Below are 11,475 nucleotides of genomic sequence, written 5' to 3' on the forward strand. Positions count from 1 at the left end.
CCTGCTTCCTCGAACACGGCGGGCACTTGCAGACAAATTTCGTATTATCGTCGGAGGTTGCCTCGCGATTTCTCCGCGCTCCTCGTCCTCGTTTCTCTACTTCTGACAAGCCTAAAGAATATCTCTCTCCTTCTGATTTTGCCAAAGGGCGTGCGATCATTCGTCGTGTCGAGGAAACACCTTCGTACGCACGGTGATCCTGTGTGCGCGCGTAATAGTGTGTAAGTGAAGTGTTGCTGGTTGGATTTTCGTGCGGAATATTCGGCCTTTATTCGAATACCTGATCGCCAACGACGTCTTCCCGTTTTCGTCGATCACGTGCGATGGCACGCCGCGATCACCAGTTTATTATCACTAACGCTGGCACACTTTCTCGTTTAAAACACGCTCCGTCCTCTGGCGCGTGTCGACTCGCCTCGCTTTTAAGAACGGACTGAACAATGGCTGCCCTCGCGACACTAGCGCCTCTGACGGCCGGACAGCGAGGCTACGCCGATGGGAAAACCCTACCGGCCTAATGATTCTACCTGCTGTCGCCGCTCCCCGCCTGGCAGCGTTGAGGTATTCCGATATTTTATAAATATTACCAACACGAAGGCAGGAAATCCCCTTGCTCCGCGCCACGGCCGTATCGCTCGACTTTCGATTTCGATTGTTTTTTGTTTTTCTTGTAATATCAGGTAATATTCTTTCGCGTATCTTTCGGTTAAAACGCTTCCCGAGCGATGACGTCACTTTTCTTAATGTTCAAACTGCAACCGCTTACGATTGCGGTTATTGGATTTTACACTGATCAAAAAGGAGATTAAAAGTTAAAACAGAAATCGGGTATAAATTTGAGAAAAAAATTTCAACTTAAGCAACGTGTAATATAATATAATTGCGTTTTGGGTCGTTATATATATACCTTGTACACCTCTCGGGATTCCCCTTCCTCTGCGCAGAAACATACTTTTACTGATCAAAATTTATCTGCATCGCTGGACCGTAGAATATATACCCGATATATTCACTTTGCGAATTGATCGGATTTTCTTAGGGAAGAATTGTTCTCGACGCGGATTTAATTATAACGATTTATCATGGAATTTTGCATATCGCAATCGTTTCAATTAGACAGTTATCAGTCAATTGGATTAAGTGAGTTGTAATATTCCTTATTTTATTTTTCGCACTTATGGGAAATTCGGTGGCAAAATATTTCTATCTAACAATAAAGTCTCCGCTTCCAAAACAAGATGTCTTCGATATAGCAATCGTTATAATTAGACAGTTACCAGTCAATTGGAATTAGTGAGTTGTATTAGTCACCCGTTTCTGATATCACGAAAATATTCCTTATTTTCTTTTCCACATTTACAGCGAATTCGATGACAAATTATTTCTATTTAGTAGTGAACTAAGCTTTCAAAACACGATATGTTTTTGCCCTACATTCGATAATTTTTTCAATTCACATGCTTACGTTACACGTATATGAAATTTTTAATTTCCAGTTCGGGACACAGTTTCTATAGTTATAAAAGATGTACGTCTCGCGTTCAATCCCGAGGTTATCGATATTACTGTACGTCATAGATACCACGTAATCGTGTAGTTCAACAAATCGGTGTAAATCCCCGTAAAGTATTCGTATTTTTTAAAGGCTCGAGACATCCAATTATTTCTTCAAAAATAGACCCTTTAGATCTGGAAGTTCCGAAGTTGAATATCGAAGGCTGCACCGACTGTACATACATCTCGGGTATGCGGCCTGCGTGGGAGCATCGACTCGATCCTCTTACTTCCAGGCAGGAAACTCGTTTGCAACATGGAAGCGGAGACCGCACAATGGAATCCCACCTCTCAGCGCTTTGTTACACATGCAGAATATGTATACAGCATTATATGCATTCTGGTTCTCAATCGGCGCTTCGGCCATCGACATCGATGCAGATCGACGCCTGCATTGTCTTCGAAAGAAACAGGATCGTTATCTCACATCTCATTATTTCCGTTCTCACGCCATTCATGTTGCAATATTTATTCAACATCTGCTAACGTACAATTCATAGTTTTTCTTTCAAAGAATGTTGAATGAATGACTGTCGTTGCTGCAAAGGAGACTTGTAATCTTGAGGTTTTCAGACAGTTTGTTCTTTACAGAATTTCGTTGTACCTTTTATTCAGATACCTAGATTGCACTAGTATGGAGGCAGTCTTACAATAAAAACCGGAATGTTGAACTTTCTCCTTTCTTTTTCTAGTTATAGGTGACCTCGACAACTGCTGATAACGATTTTATTTCGGCCGGATGTTTATCAGGCTGTAATCGCATGTTCTGTGCATGGGTTAAGTTTTTTAGAACGCGTACGATATTATATATGTAATATTAAATATCCCTGAGGGAGTTCAAGTCAAATATATTACTGTGACGAATATATCGAATTTAGATTCATGTGTTTGATTAGTCATCGAATCCTCTATTATCTTGCTTAGTAATCGATCGATTAGCTGTATATAAATGGCTAGGAATAATTCCGACCATTGCCAGATAAAACCAATCTGCGATCAATTGTACGAAACGTTTTCACGATGGTCATTAAAAAGAGTTAAAAAAATTCCCTGACTTTTCTCTAACCAAAGTCAGATTCTTTCTCTGACTAAAATGTTAAGCAATAGTGCCAATGCGAGTAACCAATTAAATTGTCTATGAATAGATCGGTATTTAAAAATGTGGTCACAACCTATTCACGGTTGAAGCAAAGTAATTTATATTCGTATATCCGAGCTTAAGTACAGAATACTACATTGTGCAACAAGGAAGTAAACTCGGTTTTTTCAGGCTGAGCGCAAGTCTGCAATATGAGTCGTGGATGAATTCGAAAACGAATATTGCAAATACGCGAGGCGAAAAGACCGTTGCCTCCTTGTTGCGCACGATTCTTTATATAAAAAGAGTATGTCACGCCTTTTTTCACGAAGTACGAAATTGAGATTAGGGTCGCCTAACGTCAGATTTGTTCGCACAGTAAAGAAAAGACCACTTTTAAAAGTGTGGCCACCTCATGAAGTCAGAAAATATCCTTTACATGAAGATGGACGTTTTTGAAATGGATGAACTTTTTTTGTAAAATCGAGATCTTGAAAACACATTTTTATGTCATGGTTCCAAAATGGTATGAGAATGCTAAGTACAATTTTTTTTTGTTTTTTTTTTTCAATTTTTGTTATTCAAAAAATAAATTTATCTTGAAATTTTCTTTTAATTATGATTTCTTGTATTAAAAAATAAAATGAACACAAGCTCCTTCTAGTAAAATTCGATTTTCTTTTTGTTTCAAGAGACAAAAAATCAAAAATATGTCGAGTGATAATATAATTAATTTTACCACTATGAAACAACTGCACGGTATAATATCGATATTTTTCACGAGAATAAGATTTCATGACTATACTTAATATGAAGCTCTATTTTGAAACTAATAAAAGTTCACTACCAATAAACAATTGAAGGTTGATAGCTAGCTACAGATTTCGGAATAGAAAGATAAATCAGATTTGAAAAATTACCGATTGATAAGAACGCAGTCTGTTGAGCAAGAGCGTAAGCTAGAGCTAATAGAAGCGAAATTTGAAAATGGAAATTATCAATTTGACAATGCCTAATGACTTACGTCAAAGGTTATTTGTACTTATCACTAGTTTTCTGTGAAATAAACAATACTATGAAAGTAATATCGAAATATGACAAGAAATACGTCATTTTCCTGAATCAATGATGTAAATTTTATGCAAGGTTCTTGACATTGCGTTTTTACTATCTTTCTTTGAATCGAGGATCGTTTTTTTCGATTTACTCTTGAACTAAAAGGTAAATTGAATTTTACCAAGACGATGGTTATTTTAATTTTATTTTTCACCACAAGAAACCGTCATTTAAAATGAATAAAAATAAAATTGTTGCTCCGTATAAAAACGTACTTATTACGTAGATAGAATATGTTTATGGAAACTAGGGCATTCTTTCAACTTATGCTAACCCGTGAATCTTGTCCACTCCATTTATTATACATCTATGGGTGCACGGGGCTAAGCAAAGAATTATATACCCGAGAAGCAATGTTTCTTTTACGGAATTTATAAAAATTTCCCTCGTCTATAGTACGAAAAGCACTTTATTTCTCAACACGATTTTTATCAATTAAATATGTCTAGCACGCGATACTTTAGAATTTTGATTTTTCGTGGAAGAAGGTTAATTTTAATCGTCCCGCCGGAGCATGGCACCCTTCATTTTCCCTGATCGATTGAAATATTCCCTGACTTTTCCTTCATTTTCGGGTTTTCCCTGACGATTGGCCACCATGGACTTCGCTGCGGATTAAGAAGATACAACATATTTGTTTTACACAAATAATTAGAAATAGAACAATACGTTATTTCCGAAAGTTAGCTTTGCTGAATTTATGAAGCATAGTAAAAGTTTGAGTACAATTTTGTTTTAAAAAACTACGTTTTTCCCTGACTTTTCCCGGCAGACTAAATTCCCTGACTATTTCCAGTTTTCTCGATTCACCCGGTGACTTGCCACCCTGTATGTACGTGATTTGAATTCACGTACGCGTCCGCAAGTTTGTGTAAATTTTATTTCTCCGTTGTTACTCGTCATCTGTAATTAGAACGGTGCACAAGTGCGTCAATTATGCGACATATGCAGTTTGGCGTAACGAAGCATGGCTTTCCTCCGATTCTCAGGACGATGTCGACCTTGATTAAATCGAATTTCACCCTCGCTTACATTTGCTCGATAAGCGTGAATCGAATAGTAAACGCAATTGGGAAATCGCGTCGGTCAGTCCGTACAAGTATTCAATTATACCTTCGGGCCTTACCGATCGTTTCGGCTTCGGAGAAAATCAGCGTCGAGGTTCCGGTATTCCTTCCACGGATTACATATAGTCACTTAAATTCTTCGCGAATCGATGAGTGGTAGTGAAATTTTGAGAGACACGCTCTTTCCATGAAATACTTTTGACTTGTCAGCGGTGTTAATTGCGGGTTTCTTGAGTCAACCGCAGGTGCATGTGTACATTAGAGCGGTTAAAGAAAATCGACTATTTTTTGCTAAAAAAAAGTGCCTTTAAGGCGGAATTACGTATATAACATAGTACTTGTAATAATTACAAAATGAATTGGCTTAAGTTGAACATTAATCGAACAGCATAATATTATAGCGGTTGAAATACTTTACAAAGAAAAGCCACAACATTTTGCGGTAAGTCTAGTATTTTCGCCGTTAATCTCGAAAAAAGTGAATCATTGCATGATTTCAACTTTAACCTTGAATAACTTTTTAAAGAGTTTACTTTTTTTTTTAAAATCATACGACACCCTTTTGTATACCATTGAATTCCCTGGAAAAATATGTATCGGACATTTATGGACATTGCCTCGTTACTAAACTGAAAAATTCAGAAATAACTAAAATTATTTTCTCAAGTTAATAAAATGAAACATTGCGTTCACGAACCACTAAATATTATTATTAAGGGCTAGAATTATAACAGTCGTTTTATTTCCTATTTCTACAACTATTGAACAAGTGTCATTGTAAAAAAGTACTCAATTTTTCTAAATCTATCTGCTTCCTCGCTGGTAGCCGTACGACGAAGATCTGAACGCTTAGGAATGTCTTTTAACCCTGATGATGGCTGGCTCGGCCCAACCGAAACGTCGCTAAAAGAAGCCTAACGTTTTTAAAACTTAACAAAATTTGACCTTTCCCGCCGAACATCTCGCTCATAAACCAGTCTAGTGTACATTGTGTCGGGCACGAATGGTTTTGCCGAGCCCCGAACCAAACTAGGGTGTTTCACCCGGTCAGCTAACTGCTATACACATGGGCCGAGGGTCGTGTGTTCGATGACTGGAGGAACGGCTACCGAACGAGGGGTTTACGATAGTCTCAAGGGTGCGTGAAGAAGATGGGAGGATGGAATAATTCAAGGTACAACGACTATGCCAAGGTGAAACGAAGTCGTCGGAAGTTTACGAAGGCGGAACAAAGGTGTCGGAATTTGTTGGAAGTAGAATGGCGGTCTTATAAATGATGGGGATTATTTGAATACTGCAATCCTGATCGTTTATAAAACCTTCATTCCAATTCCGACAAATTCAATACAACTTATATGAGTATTACATTACAGAATAATTGTTCATATTCGTGCAACGGGTTTTTTTGGTTTTTGTGTTTTTTTTTTTTGCCGTCACGCGAAACAAAAACTTTTCTTCGAGTAAGATGTGATCTTTATTCAACGTCCAAGGTCTGTCGATTAATCTTCTTGAAAAGTGAAGACTCTTTTCCCTCGGGTACAAATTGCTAGAAATATGAAATTCCGAAAACGAAGTTTACCCATGTTTCATACTCTCTAAACTTGAATCAGTGAAAATTTAATGACTCCCAGTTACAGGAAAAATTCAGTGATATAAATAACTACTTGTACTTATACTTGTACGATAAAAATGATAGAAGCAAAAATTTATAGCTGTGATAAAAAATTTCGAAACTTATTTATCAACATAAAAAAGACAAATACAAACTTTATAAGCAATAAATGAATATTATTGTTATTTTTCTATGTAGACAGTCGAAATTTATTTAAATATAAACTCAAAAATTAAAAAATAAAAAATTTTCTTGACCTGCGATTAATCATTATGTTTGAACAAAAGTGATTTAAATTCGAAACTGAAGTTTCTTTAATTGTTATTTGCAATTAAACACGAAGCGGTCTGTACATCTCCTTAATCTCCTAATAAATGTGTCGATGAATTATATATTTATGTCTGCTGTGGTCTATGTAATGCATCATCTCGAGTCCCACATTGTCACTACCAAGCCGATACTTTTGCGGTTTTTCCTCTGATGTTTCGTTTCCTGGAACCTAATACGCTCCCGATGATAATCGTATCTTCAACTTTGCACGTATTACGTTATCGCCTTGTGAACACAACATACATCGAACAATCCGATTGTTCGCATGCGCAGCATGGATTATTGTGATTTTTATTATTGTATCCAAGGTAACGTATCACTCACTACAGTCTTGAAGGTCTTGTCAGTTATTTGATCAATCGCGCATGGAAAATGCTTTTAAGTGCTACGTATAATATACTAATGCAGGAATTTATGCACGCAGGTAGTAACAAAACAAAAAAAAACAAAAAAACGTAGAAAAATTTTGAACAAAGCTAGAATGCGAAACGATTTTAAGATGAATGTGGTAATGGAAATTTTAACGTTACTCCCAGGTAACGTTTTAGTTTTAAGTATTACATGCATCGTGGAATGGATTTTAGGTATAATGGCGATACGTGTAATGGAATAAACATGCATCTAAGCAGATCGAACGGTTCATTTCTGAACCTTCGGCCCCACGATGCGTGGGTACAGACCTGCAGTTGGCTCCTTCCTAAGGCATATTGGGAACTGTGTGTTCTACGTTTTCACACGCCAAAGCTATATATTATATCTGGGGAAAACCTGAGCAAGTTTATTGGTGCAACGGTGCATGAATGAAATAAAGTACTTATCTCTGGGTTTCGACAAACATCTGGAGACGACCGTCCACGTCTGGCGGAGAAACGTGACAAAGTTTTGAAGAGTCGATTATCGTTCAGTAAAAACGCGCCTGAGATAAACGTCGAAATTTCTCCAGGCTTTAAGTGTCTGTATTGTTTACACACCCATCCTTAGAACGAGGCTAAAGCCATTTATAAACGACCTCCGTTCCTAGTTTAAATACATAACTAAAACTTTACTAGCAACGCCTCAAAAATTTTATTGCTCATCGCGTGATGTAATTTTTCTCGATACGCAGTGTGGACTTCTACATACGAGTCGTTAAATGCATCATTAACAATAACCTCGCAACATGAGATTTTTATTACTGATTGTCGAGGGTCGGGATTTTTGACCTGCAGAATCAGCGCCATTAAGTGCCAGTTTTAGCACAACTTGCGCCTCGGGCCAAGATTATATGGCACCCCTTTCCAAAAGAACAAATTATCAGCTTTCGGCTCGATCCATTATAGCGGACATAAATTAATAAACCCATGTGAAAATTTCTAAGACTTTTCGTCAGCTTTACCCAGAGCTAACGACTTAGATTTAGAAAGTTTTTGTAGCTCCTTTTTTTATACTTTTTTTTTTTTGCTTGTAACTTTCAAATTATTTTTTGCTATGAGAATAAAGGTTAAACTACAGCTTTTGATGACAAAGAGAATTTAACGAAATTTCATTTTCCACAGATTTTCGTCAGCAGATACCAAAAGCAAATCCGCAAAATCGATTTTCTTCGCAATTTCGTTTACGATCGAAAGCGTTGCTGAGTTAATGAGCCTTGATTGTGCAATCGTTGATCGTAAGTAAGTTTTTATCAGTTTAAATTTTGAAACACTGCGTTCTCTACTGGCTACGGTTAGGGGAATAGTAGCGATAATGCGGAACGCGATCCATACATTCGGATACAGCTCCTGAATATTACGCTGCTTGATAACGGAAAAAACTTGTTGAGGCTTATGAGCTTATTACACAATAAACTTCCGTACGTCCGAATCGGAATCAACTGCAAGCTTTCGTTTCAAATTAGCACAAAAACTTGCATAACTTCTTTTCGTTCGAGGATTTTTTTAAGATTGTACAAAAAAGATCATGATTCTGAGAAACAGAAATAGCTCCCTGATCTACTTTTTCCTTCATTCGCTGTACAATTTCAGCGCTGTTTCATCTCCTCTGTCTTGTTAATTCAGATTTATATTGTGAAAGGAATTACTTGTACAAACATTTCTTTCACTTCTTTAAAACCACTAACAATACTGACGAAAAAAAAAATGCTTCGTTGTTTAAAAAACTACGCGAATAAGAAGAGGAAAAAGTCCTTTCTTCCTGCGTACAAAAAATATTGTAACTTTATATCGCCAAGTATATTGAGCAAATTTCAAACGTAGATTAATATGCGATTTAGTGTTTGACGTGTTTTAACGATATTGTGAATAAACTTGTTATAAACACGAAGGTACATAAATATCTTGCGACGGTCAATAAAAATCAGACAAATTATCGGATGAGGAAGTGAAGAAAACGGCCATTATGAAATCATATTCACCTTCGAAGTCCCAATCGGATCTGTCAGGTGCTAATTCGCTGGTATAATATACACTCGAGACTTGATCATTGGCGGAAACAACGAGTCAATAACAGCCGAAATTGTTCTGTCGTTAAAAATTTTATCATAACTGTAACCTCGCTCAAAGTTATAAGCACCGAATCAGTCAAACCGAATTGCACTTTCTGATTTACAGTCTTACGTTAGCGTTACATGTAACAAACAAGTTTCGTCTGATTATTTAAAATACAATAAGTGGTAGTAATATAAGCACAATTGGGGTCAAGGAACTTAATTGCTCTCAAATTTTGCCCCCCCCCCCCTCCTGCCCCACACAAATTAAGAACAAGTGCTTAATTTATGGCGCCATATGCCCCGCGTGGTTTCATCGTGAAATTACCGACGTTCGCGTCTCATTTTTCCCAGCTCACGTTCGAAATTCTAATTGACAGCTTAAGCACGCATGTCAATTGAACTGGAAAGGTCTGCATGTTCTTTGATGTTGGGGAATTTTTGGATTATTTCATAAGCCCGGGGTTTTTCCGCGTAACGTATTCCTCTATCTGCACATATTTACGCTTTATCGCGAATTTTATTATTCGTGAAGCAATGCAATAGTCAAACAGCAGCGTTTAAAGAGCTGCAGTTTTTTCGTCAAAGTTTACCACTTCGCTCAGAAAAAAATCGAATAACTTCGCGCGTTATTTTATGATATTAATTGTTTTGATTTATCTTTAATGTCTTCTCGATAAAGTCTGCGAAATTTTTTACAATTGGCAGATTAGTTAAAAGTCCCCGTGCGGTAAATAACCATCGCTGGTTTTCCATTTGAAATTATCTCTCATCGTTTATTTCTATGTTTTTTACAGTCATTGTACAAGTCATAAGCTACAGCAGAGTTCAGAGAGATAATAAAATGGCGTGTTGAAAAATATCTTTCAAGATTTAGAAAATCGTAAAATATGTATTATATCGATGATCTTATCACACTTGGCGAGTCCCCAAATCATAAGATCCCATTTTGCAGTTGCCTTGAACTCTAAACCTAAACTCTAAACCTCCTCCAGATTTTGCGACAGTTTTTTTTCCAGATTTATTATAAAGGTTTTGAGTAGCACCTTGAAAAAAATTTTTTAAACGAGCTACCCTAACTGATACCTACATACAGCTTAAAATAATGACTCTGGATCAAAACTTACACGCATACATTCATTCTTGTTCCATATAGACAAATTGCTTTTATTTTTTGAGACAAAAGGACAGTAGTACAGATAACCGCGTATTGAAAGAAAAAAAATCTATTCATTGTCGCCGTTATGACAACGAGAAATTAAGGAAGTAGAACCAGCAAATATATTTGTTTATCGTATCTTAAAGCCATGTGATAAAAGAATGATAAAAATTTTTGTAATCTTTGCGGTTACCACTGCAACAATGAAATGTTTCATAGCATAATAATTTCACAGAATTGAAATGTAAACCAACTGACGTACCCTCATACACATACATATAATACATTGTAATAAAAAAGTACAATCATAGACAGAAAGATTCTCACCAACTGAAACACTGTGAATTTTGAGTCCTCCTGTAGATTTCAGAATTGAATCTGGCATTTCACACAACTATCAACAACCATATTGCACGTGGTTATACGCGGAAGTTGTTTTGAAAAGACACGTGTATCGGTAAACGGTGTAGTTTGAAAAATTAAATCGGATCGAGTCACTTTTTTCCGTAAAATTGATTTAATTATTCACGATATGTTACAGGACCGGGCGTATTCGTAAAGATTCGCTGCACCAGCGAAATCTGAGAATTGTCAGCGACGAAGGCTGCGGAAAGAAACGCTTCTCTGCTGTCTCGCCAACGAATGCGACAGCGACTGGACCTTCCCCGAGCTATTCGACTCCATTCTTTACTGGTCTGCAGCACATATGCCATTTCCTTGTGCCCGCTATGTACGCACCTATTGGGCGACCATGTAGCCCCGGCATCACTCTAAAGCCGACGAACCGTTCGAACAACGGTGGGAAGAATTTACCGGGTAGGAAATTCCTGCTGTGGCTTCAGTTGGCTGGGAAATACCAAGAGACCGTACCCCCGGTAAGGGGACCCTCCAGTCGTTCGCACCCCCGCCGGAAGGGGCCCTTTTCAAATTTAATGCAGCCTGGTCGATGCACTTTCGAGCCTGCGCTGCAGTCAAAGTCTCTTTGTTACCTGCCTACCTCCTTTTCTCCCATTGTTACTATCCAGTCGCCCAGCGAATTTCTGCATATTTCCTCGAGTTACGACGTATTTTAGACGGAGAAAGAGAATCGGTTGC

At 37.5% G+C, this 11,475-nt stretch overlaps 1 protein-coding gene and 1 long non-coding RNA gene across 2 annotated transcripts in view; one reads left to right on the forward strand and one right to left on the reverse strand.

The window, feature by feature from the left end:
- The window catches only part of LOC124301125 (NF-kappa-B inhibitor cactus-like), a 30,707-nt gene extending 19,777 nt beyond the window's left edge, over nt 1-10,930 (reverse strand). The window contains exon 1 of the mRNA XM_046755847.1: nt 10,708-10,930. Within this exon, the coding sequence (XP_046611803.1) occupies nt 10,708-10,765 (58 nt within the window). The 5' untranslated portion in view covers nt 10,766-10,930. The remainder of the gene's footprint in view (nt 1-10,707) is intronic.
- LOC124301142 (uncharacterized) lies at nt 7,399-11,056 on the forward strand. The gene is made up of 3 exons (XR_006907409.1): nt 7,399-7,567; nt 8,293-8,405; nt 10,922-11,056. It is a non-coding gene; the product is annotated as an uncharacterized LOC124301142 (long non-coding RNA).
- The last annotated feature ends 419 nt before the right edge of the window (nt 11,057-11,475 follow it).

The sequence above is a fragment of the Neodiprion virginianus genome, chromosome 3, assembly GCF_021901495.1.
Source record: "Neodiprion virginianus isolate iyNeoVirg1 chromosome 3, iyNeoVirg1.1, whole genome shotgun sequence".
NCBI lineage: Eukaryota > Metazoa > Arthropoda > Insecta > Hymenoptera > Diprionidae > Neodiprion > Neodiprion virginianus.